Raw genomic sequence first — 20,966 nt, 5'->3', positions numbered from 1 at the left:
CATAGTAGAAAATGGAACTCCACAGGGGAGTATTGTAAGTCCGTTATTGTTTTCAATTATGATAAATGATGTATTTAAAGATATTGGAAAAGTAATGGGATGTTCACTTTTTGCAGATGATGGAGCTGTTTGGAAAAGAGGAAAAAATGTAGATTTCATTGTAAAGAAATTACAAGAGGTTATTATTGAAATAGAGAAATGGGCGTTACAATGGGGATTTAAGCTTTCAGTTGAAAAAACCAAAGTAATGATATTTAATCAGAAAAAAATAAACAAGGAAATAAAATAAAAATTATATAACCAAGAATTAGAGCAAGTAAAGTATATAAAATTTTTAGGATTATGGTTTGATGAAAAACTAAAATGGAATATACATATTCAAAAAGTTGTTGATAAATGTAAGAAAATTTTAAATATTATGAGATGCTTGGCTGGCAGTGACTGGGGAGCAGATAGGAAATCACTAAAACAGATTTACACAGGAATGATAAGATCTAACAGACTTTGGTTGTATAGTTTACTGTTCAGCAGCTAAAACACATCTGGTTAAATTAGATATTATCCAACATCAGGCATTAAGATTATGTACTGGAGCATTTAAAACTACACCAACAGCAGCAATAGAAATAGAAATGGGAGAAATGCCGTTCGAGTTAAGAAGAATAAAACTAGAAATACATTATTGGTTAAATTTACAAGGTAATAACTTGGATCATCCAATTTGGGAAATTTTAAATCCATGTTGGGAAAAAAAAAAAGAAAGAAATGAAGAGTTTTGGATGGACAATTGAAAATAAAATAAAATAATTTAAAATGATTGATTTAGAAATTAGTCAAACAACACCAATATCAATTATACCACCATGGATTCTACCAGAAGCAACAGTAGATATGTCAATAATGGAAAAGAAGCAAGATAAATCTTCCATAGTAGATAGTTATTCAGTACAGATACAATTAAATACTTATTATAGATATATTCAAATATATACAGATGCATCAAAAATAAATGGAAAAGTAGGAATAGCTTTTGTAGTACCAGAATTCAATCTAAAAATAGGAAAACGAATTACAGACGGCTTATCAGTATACACAGGAGAAATGTTGGCAATTTATTAGCTTTACAATGGGTAGAAGATATAAAACCATTAAAAACAGTAATTTGCTCAGATTCAAGCTCTGCATTATTAAGTTTAAAATATAATCAATCAGATAGTAGGATGGACATTTTATTAGAAATATTTCATACATTATACAGAATACAAAAAATGGGCTTGATAGTTATATTTGTGTGGGTTCCAGCACATATTGGAGTAGAAGGAAACGAGAGGGCAGATAAAATAGCAAAGAGGGTAATTCAAAATCCTATTAGTTTTATAGTTAAAACAAGTAAATCTGAGGGAAAGAGTATTGTTAAAGGAAAGCTGATGGAAAAATGGAAAAAAAAGTGGGATGAAGGAAAAACAGGAAGATGGTTTTATAAAATTCAGAAGATAGTAGGAGAAAGAAGAAATGGAAGACGAAATAGAAAGGAGGAAAGAGTGATAACAAGGTTGAGATTTGGACATACAGGACTTAATTATACACTTTTTAAAATTCAAAAGCATAATACTGGTAAATGTGATTACTGTGGAAAATATGAAACAATAGGACATGTTATATTAGAATGTCATAAATATGAAAGAGAAAGAAGATATATGAGGAGAGAGTTTGAAGGTATTAAGGAAAAGGTTAATTTATTAGATATTTTGAGGAAGAATTTAGGGAGTAAACATATACAAATAGTGATTCCATTTTTAAAGAAAACTAAATTATTTCATAGAATTTGATTATAGTGGATAAAATTGTGAAAGTATGGAGGATATAGAAGGGTAGAATACAATGTAATGTGTAAGTATGTCTATTTGTATATATACATATAGGTAAGACATATTTATTTATTTAATTTGTAGAATTAAATAAATATATATAAATAGATAGATAGACCGACACGAACCACACTCCATACCAGTAAGTGGCGGTAATGCTACTAAAAGTTTCTTGCCAACCGCCAATAAAACCAACAAGAAGAAGAAGAAGATATTAGTCCATGATGAAGCACACTCCATACCAGTGGTGGCGGTAATGCACACCTACAGATTCTTGCCAACCGCCATTAAACACCAGAAGACGAAGAAGACAAGGTTTTACCACGAGACATCCATCATGGCTGCCTGCGATGGAACTTCACTCTGTGGTATGTTAAAGTTTGAAAGCTGTCCGTGACCGTGGGTGTAGTGAATTTGTTGTGGCTGTACACTGAAAGAATTGGCATGTTTTAAATACACATAGTGTGGGGCTGTGAACGAAAACATCATTAGCTGCATTATTTCAGTGAGGTCAGCAAAGGTTCATCTGTTACGGCACACAATGTTAACTGCTGATTTAAACCTCCCAGCTGCTCTCGTTACTATTAAAAAGGCATCGAGAAAGCAGTGAATCTTTGGAAAACACGGCTTGTTAATGGAGTTCTACAGAGCCCACAGCTTCACTGATTTAAGAAAGAGGATTTTAAATTGAGTTTATTTACAAGAAATATGGGTCCAATTTATATCTAGTTACAAGCGCATCTTGTAAAGTAAGAATGTCTTCTACAGTTAATTAAATTTAGGAATTCAACTCAAGCAGTGAAACTTAAATAGACCTATATCACAGATTAATATATTTCAGGCATTTATTTCTGCAAATTTTAATATGGCTTGCAATGAAAACTCAAAAAAAAAAAAAAAAAGACAGTACTATATAAAAATAACTTACTCATCCCAAAGGGAAATTATATGTTGTTGTAGCTCATATTATGCAGGTTTCTTCAAAGAGCCGTTGTAGAGGCTGATGGCTGTGGGCAGGAAGGATCTCCTGTAGCGGTCTGTAAAAATCAATGACGATGATCCTCACAGTGACGGTGGGTGTGTTGAAGCAGGTGTATAATGGCATCTTCAACTCCAACTCTACAGCAATAAGCAAAACTGAAGGGGGTCCTGATAGTTTATTGTTTGCTTATTCAGGTGGGCCAACAGGAGTCTCTCTAGGCCCTTCAGAATCAGAAAAACTTTATTGCCAAGTATGTTTTTGGACATACCAGGAATATGTTTTGGCGTAGTCGGTGTAATACAGTACTCAAATTAAACAGTGTAAATATAGCTACAATATAAATATATGTGCACAGTTTTAAGTGAGTGAGAGTAAAAATAGAGCAGTATGTAGAGGAGTATAAGATGCGAGAGCGGCACAACAGTGCACGTGGTCAGTGTGCAAGTATGGCAGTGCAAGTAAAGCAGAAGTCCTAGCTGAGCGTTAATGTAAGACATAGAGTTGCAAGTTACAAGAGGGGGGAGGCTGGTGGCAGATGGGAAAAAACTGTTCTTGTGGCGTGAGGTTTTGGTCCGGATGGACCGCAGCCTCCTGCCAGAGGGGAGGGTTTCAAAGAGTCTGTGACCGGGGTGGGAGGGATCAGCCAGAATCTTCCCTGCTCGCTTCAGGGTCCTGGAGGTGTACAGTTCCTGGAGTGACAGTAGACTGCAGCCAATCACCTTCTCAGCAGACCGAATGACACGCTGCAGCCTGCCCTTATCCTTGGATGTAGTAGCGGCGTACCAGATGGTGATGGAGGAGGTGAGGATGGACTCAATGATGGCTGTGTAGAAGTGCACCATCATAGTCTTTGGCAGGTTGAATTTCTTCAGCTGCCGCAGGAAGAACATCCTCTGCTGGGCTTTCTTGATGAGGGAGCTGATGTTTGGCTCCCACTTGAGATCCTGGGAGATGATGGTTCCAAGGAAGTGGAAAGATTCCACGGTGTCAATTGTGGAGTCACAGAGGGTGATGGGGGCAGGTGGGGCTGAGTTCTGCCTGAAGTCCACAACCATCTCCACTGTCTTTAGAGCGTTGAGCTCAAGGTTGTTCTGGCTGCACCAGTCCAACAGATGGTCCACCTCCCATCTGTACGTGGACTCGTCACCATCAGAGATGAGTCCGATCAGAGTGGTGTCGTCCGCAAACTTCAGAAGCTTGACAGACTGGTGACTGAAGGTGCAGCTGTTGGTGTACAGGGAGAAGAGCAGAGGAGAGAGAACACAGCCTTGGGGGGAACCGGTGCTGATGGTCAGGGAGTCAGAGACGTGCTTCCCCAGCCTCACGCGCTGCTTCCTGTTAGACAGGAAGTCAGTGATCCACCTGCAGGTGGAGTCGGGCACACTCAGCTGGGAGAGCTTCTCCTGGAGCAGAGCTGGGACGATGGTGTTGAAGGCAGAGCTGAAATCCACAAACAAGATCTTGGCGTAGGTTCCTGTGGAGTCCAGGTTCCGGAGGATGAAGTGAAGGGCTAGGTTGACTGCATCATCTACAGACCTGTTGGCTCTGTAGGCAAATTGCAGGGGGTCCAGGAGGGGATCGGTGATGTTTTTTAGGTGTGAGAGCACAAGGCGCTCAAAGGACTTCATCACCACAGTGGTCAGGGCGACGGGTCTGAAGTCATTAAGCCCTGTGGTCCTTGGCTTCTTGGGAACAGGGACGATGGTGGAGGACTTGAAGCAGGCTGGCACATGACATGTCTCCAGTGAGGTGTTAAAAATGTCTGTGAAGACTGGAGACAGCTGATCAGCACAGTGCTTCAGGCTGGCTGGTGAGACAGAATCCGTGAAGTCCAGCAGCTTTCCGGGGATTCTGTCTCCTGAAGAGTTTGTTGACGTCCCTCTCCTGGATGGAAAGAGCTGTCCACGGCGTGGGTAGGGGGCTGGTGGGGGGGGAACTTCAGGGTGGGGGTTGGAGGTGCCAAGGCCCCTCTTGAGGTTGGAGAGATGGGGGAGGTGGATTGTGGCTGCAGCTGTTGGGGGTTGTCGTGGGGGATGGTTGCAGGACTGTCCCTTTGTCTTTCAAAGTGGCAGTAGAACTCGTTCAGGTCGTTGGCGAGGCGTCGGTCGTTGATGGAGTGGGGGGCTTTCGGCTTGTAGTTGGTGATCTGCCTGAGCCCTTTCCAGACAGACGCAGAGTCGTTGGCTGAGAACTGGATTTGGAGCTTCTCAGAGTACAGTCGTTTGGCCTCTTTCACTGCCTTGCCAAACTTGTACTACGCCTCTCTGTATATGTCTTTGTCCCCACTCCTGAAGGCCTCTTCCTTATCCAGTCTTAACCTTCTGAGTTTGGCTGTGAACCAGGGTTTGTCGTTGTTGTAACTCACCCTGGTGCATGATGGTACACAGCTGTCCTCACAGAAGCTGATGTAGGAAGTCACAGCCTCTGTGTACTCGTCCAGACTGTTGGTAGTAGTCCTGAACACATCCCAGTCTGTACAGCCTAAACACGCCTGGAGATTCTCCACAGCCTCACTGCTCCACTTCCTTGTCGTCCTCAAAACAGGTTTGCAGAGCTTTAGTTTCTGCCTGTATGCAGGAATCAGGTGGACCATGATGTGGTCGGATTAGCCCAGTACAGCACGCGGTATGGGGTGATAAGCGCCTCTGATGATGGCGTAACAGTGATCCAGAATGTTGTCCTCTCTGGTCAGACATTTAATAAACTGTTTATATTTGGGGAGTTTCTGGGTGAGATTACCTTTGTTAAAGTCGCCAGCGACGATAACTAAGGAGTCCGGGTTGGTCCGCTCCACACTCAGTATCTGGTCGGCAAGCACGTGCTGTGTGACCTGCACGTTAGCTTGCGGCGGGATGTAAACACCGACCAGGATGAATGAAGCGAACTCACGGGGGGAATAGAAAGGCTTACAGTTTAAGATGAAGGATTCCAGGTCTGGAGAACAGTGCTGCTGAATCACTGTCACGTCGTTGCACCAACCACTGTTGAGGTAGAAACATCAAACAGTACTCCATGCAACGGATGTAGACCCCCTCCAGGTCCAGTGAGGGACCACCTCGAGCGGACTCCAGGTCTAGTGAAAAGGGGATTGTAGTGATTCAGATGGCCTTGCGTCCATTGCTGCCGAGCCCGTCCCAGTGCAGTACATGGAGATATCCGTCTGCCGTACAAACCAGTAGGTCCTCCTGAAGAGTCTGAAGACTGGATGGGACAAGTCCTTCCAGCTGAAGAGCATACGATATACGTAGAGGTTAATCGTCCAAAAAAATCGTTTTTTATCCACCACAAGAGGAATATCAGTTCTTAAAAATAATTAATCAGAATTAAAATTCTACTAGAGGAAAAGAAGCGTTCTCAGAAAATTTAATTAAATTAAAAATTTAAGATAATGAAGATTTTAATCCGGAAATTTTGACCTATCGACTAGTTCGTCCATGTTACCCTACAGTATGTGCAATAAATACTTGGTCGGAGCTCCTTTTGTGTGAATTACTGCATTGATGCAATGTGTTATGGAGGTCATGAGCCTGTGGAATCTGTTGTGGTGTTGATTCCTTTGCCATGAATTATATAAAAAAGTTATTTATTTGTGTTTCTGCTGCCAAAATAATTCAGAATTTAATGTACATTGATTATTTGAGTGGTGGTGGAGTTCAAGTATCTTGGGATCTTGTTCCAGAATGAGGGAAAAATTAAGCGGGAGATCGATAGACGGATTGGTGCTGCGTCAGCAGTGATGCGGGTGCTGTATCAGTCTGTCGTTGTGAAGAGAGAGCTGAGTCAAAAAGCAAAGCTCTCGATATACCGGTCGATCTATGTTCCTACCCTCCACTATGGTCATGAGCTTTGGGTCGTGACCGAAAGAACGAGATCACAGATACAAGTGGCTGAAATGCTGACTTAGGGGACCTTTTATCCAGAACACATCTCTGAATTACATCTTCAACAAAATCCCTTTCATGAGTCAAGATATATATATACAACAGTCATATCATTGTTGTGTATGTGAGACATTTTGACCAATCAGATGTACCCTTTCACTTAAGCACATTTTGACACAACATTGATTCTCAAGCACAGTTCCAGCACTACAAACATCTGGAAAAGAACAGGTTGGCCTACGTGACAGTTTACAATAACAATTTCATCACTTATCTGGATGCTGAATTCCAATGTCCAAAGCTTATGCTTCGTCCTACCTCTTTTCAATATGTTGAATATGTTCATAAATTCTATTTCATTGTCTTATATGATTGAATGCTGCTCTTTTCTTTTAGGTGGGGACAGCATATTGGAGCCTCTGAGTTTTCCAGAGTTTGAAGCTGGGGGTCCCAGTGCTTCCAGTCTGCTGCAGCATCCAAGTGATGAGTTGCTGGTCTGCCTGTTTTGTTCCGAGTCTGTCCCTCTGATGCAGAAAGACGCCCTGCTCAGACACATGCTGCTTGACCACAAGCTTGTGATTGCTGATGTCAAGCTCATTGTCAACCTCACAGGGTAGGTCTTTTTGCCTGTATGTGGAATAACACACATTTATGACTGACCACACTAAATTGAGTTTACTTTATCAGATACATGGTTTACTGGAAGGGGAGGTTCCTAGAGCAACCAGTCACTGACTTCTGCAGTGTGATAAAGACAAACTCCACTGGTCCAGTTGGTGAGTTCGTTGGAACACAACTTATGATCTCTTCACAAAAGCCATTGTAGTAGTTTGGGTATCATTTAGAGAAGAGTAAAAATGCACAATTTCAGGCCGTGTTCAATCAGAATCAGAAAAGCTTTATTGCCAAGTACGTTTTTGGATATACAAGGAATTTGTTTTGGCGTAGTCAGTGCAATACAATACAAATTAAACAGTATAAACATATCTACAATATAATATAAATATATGTGCACAGTTTTAAGTGAGTGTTCAATGTAAATAAATTGAAGTTAGTGAACATAACTTATCTTATGAAATGTTATTTGCCTTGCAGAGACGCAAGAAAACTACTTCCTTCTGTGTGACGTCCTTCCAGAAGACCGATTACTTAGAGAGAGGCTCCAGCAAAAACGACTGGTGAGGATCATAAATCCAACACTTTTTAAAAAGGCAGCTCTGGGGCAGTGAATGCTTTTTTTATTTTTTTTTAAGTCTAGTCACATAAGTTAGAGACTGTTTTGATGACTTATTGTGAACAGCTATTCCTGAGATGCAGGTTTTAAATTCTTTTGGTCAATTTTTCAGAATATATATCAGGTATGGGTTGTTTTTTGTGGAAAGCTTGCTTTATGCATTGTGGTGCATTTAAAAACATGTACTTATTATTTAGGCAAACGTTGACTGGTCAAATAAAGTACATCCTTAATTAATTCTAAAAAACATGATCACAAGATGCATACAATTAAACTGTGGTCAAATATCTCAAGTAGTCTGTACTTCACTGATAGATAAGGTAAATTGTAAATAGACTGAATTTATTTAATGCTTTTCCAGTCATACTGACTAATCAAATTACAAAAATTGAGCCAAATTGACTCATTCACAATCAGGCATACCTTCTTACATCTATATGCAGATCGATGGGTAACATTTGGTTAAGTGCCTTGCCTAGGTGCACATCAACATGTGATAAGGGGAAACTGGAAACGAGCCCAAAACCCTCCTAATGCAAGACAACTTCCCGCTGAGCCACAGTCGCCCCAAGAGCTGTGCTTTTATTTCATTTTTTATCAAATAGTTCTGGTTAGCAGAAAATTCATAGTCATTTAGAGCAAAAAATGGGTTTATTCAGTGCCCCTTCGACCTTTTCCCATTTTGTCACATTACAACTATCAACTTTAATGTGTTGGACTGGGATTTAATGTGATTGCCCAATACAAAGAAGTTTATAATGAAAGCTATGTTTATGCTTGATGCACAGAACATGGGGCAAGGCTGCACATGCAAACAGTGATGCAATTGCGCTGGGCCTTTGGACAGGGGTGGGGATGGTCACTGTTGACAAGCGCACCCACATGAGGTCGTGCACTTCCCAATTTTTGTAACTTGGCGGGGACTGTGCGCACATGCTCCATTCAAAATGGACTAATTTGAAAGTGTTCACGAGCTGGTTTGCCTGTACTGGCATTTATATGATCCCTCTATGAGGGATTATAAATATAATGAAATTGCTCAAAACCCATGGAAGTAACAAATGGAACGCACTATTAATCTCATTTGTAAATCTAGTTGTTCCCAGAATTATTGTCTTAGTATTAAGTAGGTGCAGTTTGTTAGAAAACATTAGTGAACAAACAGCCTACATAAGACTAAGGAACGCGGAATACACAAGACATTTAAAGCATGTTTTGCTCGTAAAGCAGTCCCCTAAAATTCACAGAGTACCCTTCAACTCATTGTCTGAAAATAGAGTATGGCACGACTGCAGACCTACAAAGACATTGTTTTCTACCTGAACTGATAGACCGGGCAAGGAAAGCATGAAGCAGCGACTGGGAAAAAAGTTCACCTTCCAGCAGCCAGAGCAACAATGGAATGGTTTACATCAAAGCAAATTCAAATGCTAGAATGGACCAAGGTCCGGACATAATTCTAACTGACAACCTTTAGCAAGACTTTTAAAAATTACTGTTCGCAGATGTTCTTTATCCAATCTGACTGAGCTTGAGCTATTTAGGAAAGAAAAATTAGCAAAAGTTAGCCTCAGTTAGTGTCAATTTCAGAGACGTATACCAAAATACTAATTGCAAGACTAATTGCAGCCTCTCTGCCTAAGGTTCTCGCCTGTTGGCTGAGGTCAAGCCTCTAGGAAATAGAAGGAGCCTCATTATGCCTGCCTTGTTCTGAAAAAGAGCTACTAGCAGCGGCTAACTTTTTTCATGTTGCTGAAGAATCTAATCGCTTGTGAGTTTGAATAGTACATAATGCTGTTGTTCAGGATAGTTTGCTGTATCCTGTTGACTGAGAAAATGCTTAAGTTTCCCGGATCACCAAGTATTAAGATCCTGCTGGGACATTAGTCTTTGAATCCTGGAATTGTTATTTAGGTGATAGAATGCCAACTTAGTGGTTGCCTTTATGTGCCACTCGGGGTTCAGGTCCATCACTACACTCAGATTTCAGGCCAGGACTGTGGCTCTTGATTGCTCCTCCTTGATTGATCCAAAAGTAATTACCGTATTTTCCGCACTATAAGGCGCACCGGATTATAAGGCGCACCTTCAATGAATGGCCTATTTTAGAACTGTTTTCATATATAGGGCGCACCGGATTATAAGGCGCATAGAATAGAAGCTACTGCAGTCAAACATTTGACTGTGGTTGCGTTATGCATCCACTAGATGGAGCTGTGCTAAAGAGAATGTCAACAAAACAGTCAGTCAGTCAAACTTTATTAATACACTACAAACCAGCGTTCTGATAACTCCATTCACTCTCATGGTAAGGTCTCCTCTACATAGAATTCTATTGAATAGAGCCAACCGCACGTTAGGAATGCATTGGAGTCTATGAAGTTGAAGTTGAAATCAAACGTTAGTTAAAACGTGAAAGGGAACTTTTCCCTGATTCAGTAAATACGTAAAAGAAACAGTTTGATGCACTAAATCAAACATTAGTACTGTTAACCTTTCCTGTTTCTGTCCCCTGACCGTAGTCTGATGACACAGGGGAGCCGCTTTCTCCAGGGCCGAAGTTACTAGTTTCCTCGGGGTTAACTCCCTCACTCATACGTTGCTGAGTTGAGCATGAAGAAACAGCATCAAAACACTGAGTTGTTGACGAGATTCGGGGTTCTTTTTAATGACTTTGCAGCACGTAAAAACACAGGGCTTACAGACTCATACACCGCTGCTCCGGTCGCCGTCTCTACCCACCCCACACACACAATAATACCAACGTCACTCTTTCACTCTTGATTCTCAGCTACGGCAGCACACAGCGCCACCTCTGTCCGGAGGAGTAATGTCAACATCTTCCATACACACACACGAAACATACACCCCACACACTGAGCTTCTAATCACATATAGTTCAGGCAATTCCTGCAACAATACATTCAAACGTTATACACACACAAGTGGTGTTGGACTAGGAGTAAGCACAGTACAGGTGTTTACCGCTATTACTTCAGCGACAACCCTGACTACGGTAGCCGTAGTTTTATTTTTATTCAACCTGAAGAAAATTATGGCATATCCACACAGTTACCGTATTGTTGCAGGAATTGCCTGAACTATATGTGATTAGAAGCTCAGTGTGTGGGTTGTATGTTTCGTGTGTGTGTATGGAAGATGTTGACATTACTCCTCTGGACAGAGGTGGCGCTGTGTGCTGCTGTAGCTGAGAATCAAGAGTGAAAGAGTGACGTTGGTATTATTGTGTGTGTGGGGTGGGTAGAGACGGCGACCGGAGCAGCGGTGTATGAGTCTGTAAGCCCTGTGTTTTTACGTGCTGCAAAGTCATTAAAAAGAACCCCGAATCTCATCAACAACTCAGTGTTTTGATGCTGTTTCTTCATGCTCAACTCAGCAACGTATGAGTGAGGGAGTTAACCCCGAGGAAACTAGTAACTTCGGCCCTGGAGAAAGCGTCTCCCCTGTGTCATCAGACTACGGTCAGGGGACAGAAACAGGAAAGGTTAACAGTACTAATGTTTGATTTAGTGCATCAAACTGTTTCTTTTACATGTTTACTGAATCAGGGAAAAGTTCCCTTTCACGTTTTAACTAACGTTTGATTTCAACTTCAACTTCATAGACTCCAATGCATTCCTAACGTGCGGTTGGCTCTATTCAATAGAATTCTATGTAGAGGAGACCTTACCATGAGAGTGAATGGAGTTATCAGAACGCTGGTTTGTAGTGTATTAATAAAGATTGACTGACTGTTTTGTTGACATTCTCTTTAGCACAGCTCCATCTAGTGGATGCATAACGCAACCACAGTCAAACGTTTGACTGCAGTAGCTTCTATTCTATGCGCCTTATAATCCGGTGCGCCCTATATATGAAAAAAGTTCTAAAATAGGCCATTCATTGAAGGTGCGCCTTATAGTGCGGAAAATACGGTATTTGTTGAATGCCTCTATCTGATGCTTGAACAAGTTAATCATCACCTGGTGACAGTGTAATGTAGAGGTGTGTATCATCTGTGAAGTTATAGTAACTTGTCTTGTTGCTTGTTACGATCTAAGCCAGGGGGATCATGTAGATTTTCATTAGGAGGGGTCCCAGGATGTAACCTTGGGAAACCCCGCATGTGATTTTTGTCAACTGTGATGTAAATTTACCTGTTGACTTAAAAAATTCCCGTCTTTCAAATAAGACTCAAACCAGCCAAGTGCTGTTCCAGAAGGATCGACCCAATTCTTCAGTCGCTCCAGTACTATAGCACGATCAACGGTGTCGAATCCTGCGTTAAGATATTATAATGCAAGCACTGTGGTTGTTTCATATTCTGCACATTTTTACACTTAAGTGAATCATGAAACAATTTGGCTATATCTCCATCTCTCCTATGCTTCCTGGTCTCACGTAGAAAATTGTAATTGGGAGGCATTGAGTCTATCAGTGTATCTCCCTATTTTCGTCTAAGATTCTGTTAAACACGTAAACCCAAGATTATGCTTAGCGATGAAGTCGTTGATTAAAAAATTATTTTCCTGTCAACGATCTAATGATTAATGGAGCCAGTTTAAATGACTTGGTGACTGGTAATATTTCAGTTGCAAGTTGTGCATGAAAAGGGATTTTAAGTTTAAGTTCTCTTTTATTGTTTCTGATCTTATTAGCCGTATTTTTTCTGTTACGTTTTAGCACAGATGTATTATTGCATTCTCCCATTGGAGCCCCATGGTTTACCCAAAGATAATCACCACTGGTAGTCTTATCATATGGGCCCTGTACATATCATTGATATGTTTCTGGAACACCCTCAATACAAAAAGCGTTGTCAAAAGCTAGACAGAGATGGGAAATTTGTGGAGAAAATGTGAGATTTGGGTGTGGAATAAGTTGTATTCAAATCTTGACAAAGTTTTACATGTTGTCGGTAAAAAGTTGCCAGGACAGATGAGTCAAGGTTGTATAGAGATGTAGGGTCTGGGGGGAAGGAGGTATGGGGTATTCTGTTGGGGCTAAGGGGGTCCACTTGTCCAGAGTCTGGGGAGATTTCATTTGTGGAAGTGATGAAGAAGTCTCTTTCTGTCATTTGTTTTTCTCAGGTCCATCGTTAACTCAGCAGCCTGCAGTTGTCCTTCAGAACGCCTTTCTATCAGTTGTTTTGTACTCTCTTGTCTCCCGTTTGTGGCCAAGGCAGCTGGTGTCTGATTCACAGAATAGAACATGTTGGAAGTGAATAGATGTGCTCCAGACTTGAGACAAAATCCATCTTTCTTAAAGATGCCTTCTTTCCATTAAAATATTGAAATTGTGAATAAAGGTCACGAATTTTGCAGTACGTTAAGCTGTTTGTTGAGCTTCAGCAATCTACTGAATCTCCAATCTCCACCCCGAACTGTCAGTAGAGCTCCACTGAGAAACGCCTTGATATTGACACTTTAAACTTTGCTGCTCGACGTTCATCAATATTTTCTGGGATAACAGACACCAAGCTATTGACAAAACAAATGTTTTTCTTTTTTTGTTTTTTGGTTGCAAATGTTTTTAATCTCAGTCACCCACTGTTAGGATTTGTGGACTGGTGGCTGGCTCTTTCTGAAGCCATTTTGAAGGAAACCATTTATAGGGCAATCTGTTGTCATACCTCTTGCTGGTGAAAGAAGAGCTTTCTTTCAGAGAGACAATCTTGCAGAAGTGGAGCAAACCTGTTGTCTAGTGGAATTCGTGTGTTTTTAGTTGGGTTACTCCTATCATTCGTTGTTTGAACAGTCCGCTGTTTTCTCCTTTTTGTTGGGGTTGAAGAGACATTTCTCTGTATTGGCGGCCAAGCTGTTTCATCTAGGTTCAGGGTTCTTTCTGTTAGCTGTTTTTCCATGTCCGAAGAAAATATTTTATCCCAGGCTTTGCGCTGAGAGTTCCAGGGAGGACAGTTTACTCTAATTTACTGCAACATTCTGTTTCTTGGTGATGCAACTTAGCTGTCACTCTTTTCACCCACTGGTTCTTTTAATTTTTCACAGAAATTTGTTTTGTCAGTTTATAAAATTCCCCTCTCTGACTTTGCTCTCTTAAAAATAAACACTGATGTACTACAGGAGGAGGTGCTGGAACAACAGCAGAAGGAGCGAGAAGACTGCTACTTCAGTCATATCTGCTTATTCTGCAGTGAGGAGTTCACTGGAAATAGGTGAGCACATGCAAATTTAGAAACCACATGTAAGTGTATTCATAATAGTCACATTTAAGTTTTTATATAGGTGATTTTTGTGGGCGAATTTGAGCACCTGTACTCATCTTGAGTGACCAGTTATTTAGGCAATAACACAATATAATATCTATCCTTCCATTTCCTATGTTCAGGGCATCTCTGCTAAACCACATGGCCAGAGAACACTCGTTCAGCATTGGGCTCCCAGACAACATTGTGTACTGCAATGAGTTCCTGGACACACTGCAACACAAACTGGACAAGTAAGTGCCTTCAGCATTCTCCTTGAGAGGGGTTGGACTCTGTTCTACTCTGGAGTGGCCCACGGGGAGAGGCGGCGGGCTGGTGTGGGTTTGCTTGTTGCCCCCCAGCTCAGCCGTCTCGTGTTGGGGTTTACCCCAGTGGATGAGAGGGTCGTATCCCTGCGCCTTCGGGTTGGGGAGAGGTCTCTGACTATCATTTCAGCCTACGGGCCGAGTGGCAGTGCAGAGTACCCGGCCTTCTTGGCGTCCCTGTCGGGGGTGCTGGATAGTGCCCCTCCCGGGGTCTCCATTGGCCATGAACTTTGGGTCATGACCGAAAGAACGAGATCCCGGATACAAGCGGCTGAAATTTGCTTCCTCCGTAGGGTGGCCGGGCACTCCCTTAGAGATAGGGTGAGGAGCTCAGCCATCCGGGAGGAGCTCGGAGTAGAGCCGCTGCTCCTCCACATCGAGAGGAGCCAGTTGAGGTGGCTCGGGCATCTATACCGGATGCCTCCTGGACGCCTTCCTCGGGAGGTGTTCCAGGCACGTCCCACCGGGAGGAGGCCCAGGGGACGGCCCAGGACACGCTGGAGGGACTATGTCTCTCGGCTGGCCTGGGAACGCCTTGGGCTCCCCCTGGAGGAACTGGAGGAGGTGTCTGGAGAGAGGGACGTCTGGGCGTCTCTGTTGAGTCTGCTGCCCCCGCGACCCGGTCCCGGATAAGCGGAAGACGACGAGTACGAGTACTTTTGAAAATATTCAGCCTTTTATGGTTTTTTTGCTCCCATTAAAATGAATGGAAAACGATAAGAATTTCACTAAAACCTTACTGTTTTTGCCATTTAATTACTTCCGCATACTTTCAGCTAGAAACGCCATTCAACTTTTAAAATGCTTTCACAACCTTCTGCTACTATTGTATAATTAAATGTTTTGATATCTTTTACAGTTTTTCTACAATTTTGATTCAAGCTGTTTTAGAATCTTTTCAGATTTTCAGTTTTATAGTTTAATCCAGGGACGGAATGTTCGTGTTGCTAGAGTGTACCCTCTAGGTTTTTGAATAACCTGAGAAAGAACGAACAAAATCTCCTCACTCTCTTAATTTTCACTCTACCTATACAAATTATACATCAAAACGTAGGAATCTCTTTTGCAATTACGAGAATATCACTCTCATGGATGTGGGACTAACAGATTTCCGGCAATACGCCCCAAAGCAACGCAAAGTCAACACACCCTGAATGGGAAACCTATATGAATGTCAGAAAAAACCAGAGCCAAAAATCCTTAAACTCACATGTATTCGAATCGCCGCCTCTCGTAAACCGTTCAAGATGGAGAAATGACCCTTGTGCAGATTTATCTTCAGACCTTGCTGGCGCTCACAGTGAAGGAATGTTTTTTTATACCTTTTATCGTTTTGTCATAAAAAAGGTTTGTTTAGCACTACCAAATCTGTCCTTCCCAAAATCGCTTGAAATTGAACATTTTCAAAATTATCGACTTTTTTATACTGTCACATGTCGTACATGGATTTATGTAGACACATGAAAATCTCCAGGATTGTTCACCAATCCCTGCTGATACCTACAGTCCAAAGATTTTTTGGAAACCTTTTATGTTTCCTCGTGAACTATGTTTGTTGGAGAGTGAAAAATTCACCTTGACTCGGGTTAAAAATGGTCAAAATGATTCACTTTTTCACAGGGTCACACCTCCAAGACAGATTTTTGTAGAAAATTGAGAAGCTCCGTGATTGTTCAGCAAGGCCTGCTGAATCAAACCAATAGCCCGTATAGTTTCCGAGTTATTAGACGTTGTTCTCCATTTTTCCCTTTCTTTTCACCTAGTGTTGTGCCTTTAATATTATATTTTCAACAAAAAAGTGTTAACATTCCCGTTCCCTTGTCCGTTCTCAGAAAAACGGTCCAAGAATGATGTCGATAGCCCTTACAGTTTCCAAGTTATGGGCGGTAGGTCAGCAGCATGCTCCTCCATGTTAAATGCCAGGCCCAACACAACAACTGAGGCACAACACAGCCACACACTCCTTTTAGCAGACAGGCTCCGCCCTCTCCTCAAGACAGCCAGAGTGTGCACCCCAGTGTGCGGATTGGCATAAAACAGGTCTCCCATGCTTTCAGCATTGTTCCAACAGACCAAAGGGGGGTCACATTATTCTACGCCCATTACTCTCCTGTAGGGGGCCATAGGAGCTACAAAGCTACACTCCACACCCTCTCACAGATGACGTACTGGCCTCCAATGTCTCACGACACTCAGGTCTACATCCAAGGATGGTTAACCTGCTGCTAGTTTCAGCCATCCCAGCCAATCAGCCAACCTCCGCTTCAGCGAAGGGGGGTTACATTACCTTGGTTCCACCTTCAGACCAACTGGGTCGAACCAGCTCCAAAATTAGCAGGAGGTAACAAATTCCTCCTAACTGTGACATGCAGCTTTATTAAGTCAGCACTAAATGACACTGTCATCCCAGCTGGTGCTCTTTTGCTGAACCAGATGAAGTTCTACATCGAACTCTCCTCCCCAAGAACAGAGCTTGTCTCCACGTCCGGGAAAGGAGAAACCAGTGCGTAGGACCAGTTTAAAGAGGTGCATGTTTCCTAAACTCACACTATCATGCACTAACCACTAACAACTTTCTCCAACAGGAACTGTTAAAAATATCACTACCTTTCAGGTATACACAGTGTTAAACTGCAAGTTGCACGCTATTTTTCCATTAACCCTCTGCATGCACTGCAGACCCTCTCAGAAGTGATTAAGAATGATTTAATGGACACACATGCTGCCAGAGATTTCATGCAAAGTCTTATTAAGAGAGGTTGGTTCATCTGTAGGCGTTCTCACCGAGGCACGGAAACCTACTTGCCAAGTTCTGCTGGATTTAGTAGAGAAAATCCTAAAGTCCACCACAGCAGACACCTTGCAACCTCCACAAACACATCTGGCTGATAGCCTAAGTAGTGCAGTTCCATTATTATTATTATTATAAATTTTTTTCTCTTTCCCTTTTCCTATCTAAAAAGTTTAGAGACAGGAGTTATGTTAAATCCCATCATCATTTGAAAGAACTAATGTGTTTAAACCTAAACTCATGTTAAACGTTGGTTTTTGTTAAGATAACATTGCATAGTTGGTTACAAACCAGGATTGACTCCTTCACATTTATTTTCCCTTGGTTCATAGCGCTACCTTTGCCAATGCCACAGGCTGATTTCCATGCCTGACTGGAATTGGACAACTAAGCTAAGACCTCATTATTTTGTTATTGTGTTTTTTTTCTCTTTCTTTTCATGGTTGTTTCACTTTGTCTCAGGGTTACCAAAGCTGATGACCAAAAGAATGTGTTGATGATGTGAATGTATTGATTTGCATTTTCTCAATGAATGACATAGACAGGTATGAGTTAGTCTGAGTTTAGTCCTGCCCAGTCAAAGGCCTTTCAGAAGCGAACTGAACTGTGAACTCCCGTTCCTGCCAAGAGGAACACAGGGACAGTATTTTTTTTTTTGGTTTTGTTTGCTTCTTCGCAGATCATGGATCATTGTGTTTCAGCTCCTATGATGGATGGACCCAGTAGCTTCAAAGACTGCGATTAATCATACCCTTCGAACCTAGGGGGGGTGTTGGGGTCATCCATTTTGGTCGCACATTTTGACACGCACAACTCAACAAATGTCGCAGTTCTGACGTCACTTGGAGCATAAACCGGCTGAGATGGAGAGTTTCGTTGCCATTTCCCGCGTGTCTCACAAGACAGCGCAACGGAGGCGCATATCTGGAGAGACAAAAGCTCCAAGGTGAACTTTTGCTCCACAAGGCCATTCCCGGAAGAGCTTGAAAGCTGGAAATCTGTCTGATACATGAAGATCAGCAGATTTATTCGCCAATCGAAGACCGCGCCGACACCCGACGCAGGCGCAGATGAGTTTTCTCGTTATTCAGTTGACTAAACAGTTCTTCATCTATTCCCCTCCTGGACGGATGAGAAGTTACCGTTTATTTTTTTCCTTTAATATGATCACGAACGCGTGATTCCCCCTCCCCTCCATTTTCTTCAGACATGATCCATCCTCAACCGGTGGAGAGCAGAAATCAACGTCAAAGTAATTTCGTTCTTTTCATAGTAAACCGGATAGGTACATTTAGAGGTCTGGGCAGGATGAGGCAGTTAAGGTGATGCAGGATCACCAGTAGTTAATCTCCGGTATTAACTTGTTGCATGCAATACTGATTGAATTATGTTATGCTGAGCTGTGTTTTGATTTGTTGCTGAATTGTGCGTGTTCATGTTTTGTCTGGCTGATCTCAAATCAGCCAGGAGTTAGAAGTTGGACTTTTAAAAGTTTTCATTCAAAGCAACTGCAGTCTGGGCCTCGTGGCCTGACTACTCCTTTGTTCCAGTTTTATTGCTGGAGTTTTTCCACTGAGTTCCCGCCTCAGAGTTTTATGACTCTTTGTTCAAGATTTTGTGCGATCAGCTGATAGTGGCTAAGAGCACCCAGCTCACCATTTTATCAGCTTACTGTTACAATCAAGACAGCACCAGGAGGACTTCTCTTTCCATTTAACCCAAATTACACATTTTGTCCATAAAACTGCTGGTTTGATCTTCATAGACACTAAATGCGCATATATATTTTTCTTTTATTATTGTTAGGTAGTCATTTTTATTTCCTTTGTGTAGAACGGTGCTTGTTAGTTAGGTGAAGGATTTTGGACCACAATAATTGTATATTAGGATTATTTGGCTTCAATAAATCTTCATATATATAATTAAGAGAAGCGTTTGTGTTTATTTCGTGCAAGAGTGATTTATCTGTCAAAACAAGGTCAAAGTTCCCCCACCTTCGGTGAAGTGGTTGAATAAACAGTGACAGTTGGTGGTTTTGATTAATAATTTGTAATTATTAAAGAGCTTTGAGCCCATAATCACAACACCAGAGGATATCTCTGATTTCTATTTGTAAATAATGATTTTTGATTAAGAATTAAAAATTTTTTTCAAATTATGATTTTAGATTATAATTCTTCATAAATATTAATTAATCAATAATCATAATCATAACACTTCTCTCCATTTCCAACTCAGGCACACACACACACATATCAATAGATTACATTCATTATTCAAAACCAAGTAGAAACTCTATCAGAACCTGGTCCAAACTCCATCAAAGGCAGGAACAAAGGTCCTTCAGAACCAGGTACAGACTTTTGCCAGTACCAGGTCCGATATCCATCAGAACCTGGAACAAATCTCCATCAAAACCAGACCCAAACTCCATCAGAACCTGGAGCAAATGTCCATTAGAACCAGACCCAAACTCCATCAGAACCTGGAGCAAATGTCCATTAGAACCAGACCCAAACTCCATCAGAACCTGGAGCAAATGTCCATTAGAACCAGACCTAAACTCCATCAGAACCATGAACAAACCTCCATCAGGACATTGTATAAATTTTCATCAGAACCATATACAAACATCCATTAGAACGACGCCAAACTATCAGAACCAGGTGGACACTATCAGAACCAGGAAAAAACATCCGTTAGAACAATAAATAAATCTTTATCAGAATCTGGTACAAATCTTCATCAGAACCATGCATAAACCTTCATTTGAACCAGGTCCAAAGTCTATCAGAATCAGGTCAAAACTTTCAGAAGCAGGAAGACCCTTCTATCAGAACCAAGTCCAACACTCATCAGAACTAGACACAAACTCCATCAGAACCAGGAACAAATCTCCATCAGAACCAGTTAGGAACTTTCCACCAGAACCAGGTCCAAACTACATCAGAACCAGGAACAAATGTTAATCAAAACCAAGTTTCAAACTCAATCAGAACCAGAAAGAAGCTTCCATCAGAACCAGCTCCAACATCCATCAGAACCAAGAGGAAATCTCCATCAGAACCAGTTAGTGACCCTCCACAGAACCAGGTACAAATTGCTTTCTGAACCAGGAGGAACCTTCTATGAGAACCAGGTCCAAATTTAATCAAAACCTGGTACAAACCTCCATCTGAACCAGGTCCAAAGACTATCAGAACCAGGTCAAACCTATCATAACCAGGAAGAAAACTCCACCAGAACCAGGTCCAAACTCCATCAGCTAATGTTGCTAATGTTTCCGTTATTTCTACTAAGTTATTAGATTTCAGCTGAAACTCAGCTGACAACTTTAGCCACTTTTTGCCAGCTTTCAACAGGAGTTTAGCATTTCTGTTTTTTTCTAATTCATTACATTTCAGCAGATTTTCTGCAGTCAATTTCAGCTTGTTTCTGCCAGATTTCAGATTAAAAAATTCAGTTTACAGCATTCACACTGCATTTTTGCAGGAAATGCAAATTTTTCTAGTTTAACATAGTTGTGAAAATGTCAAATTAAAAAAAAATTGGCAATGATTAAATGCACAATGTTCTGCAGTATTATACACGTCCCTAGCTCACTCGTGGTTCCTCATATTGGTTGGATTAATTTGCTAATACAAGCATATTGTGGTTGATTTTAATGAACAATAGCCTA

General features: G+C 41.5%; 1 protein-coding gene across 1 annotated transcript in view; it reads left to right on the top strand.

The window, feature by feature from the left end:
• Positions 1-2,096: 2,096 nt before the first annotated feature.
• The window catches only part of znf277 (zinc finger protein 277), a 54,845-nt gene continuing 35,975 nt past the window's right edge, over positions 2,097-20,966 (top strand). Inside the window, exons 1-6 of the mRNA XM_047348842.1 lie at positions 2,097-2,236; positions 7,128-7,344; positions 7,419-7,507; positions 7,827-7,909; positions 14,049-14,140; positions 14,314-14,424. Coding sequence (XP_047204798.1) covers positions 2,125-2,236; positions 7,128-7,344; positions 7,419-7,507; positions 7,827-7,909; positions 14,049-14,140; positions 14,314-14,424 — 704 coding nt within the window. The 5' untranslated portion in view covers positions 2,097-2,124. The remainder of the gene's footprint in view (positions 2,237-7,127; positions 7,345-7,418; positions 7,508-7,826; positions 7,910-14,048; positions 14,141-14,313; positions 14,425-20,966) is intronic.

Source organism: Girardinichthys multiradiatus, chromosome 2, assembly GCF_021462225.1.
Source record: "Girardinichthys multiradiatus isolate DD_20200921_A chromosome 2, DD_fGirMul_XY1, whole genome shotgun sequence".
Taxonomy (NCBI): Eukaryota; Metazoa; Chordata; class Actinopteri; order Cyprinodontiformes; family Goodeidae; genus Girardinichthys; species Girardinichthys multiradiatus.
This window is presented reverse-complemented; position numbering and strand designations above follow the sequence as displayed.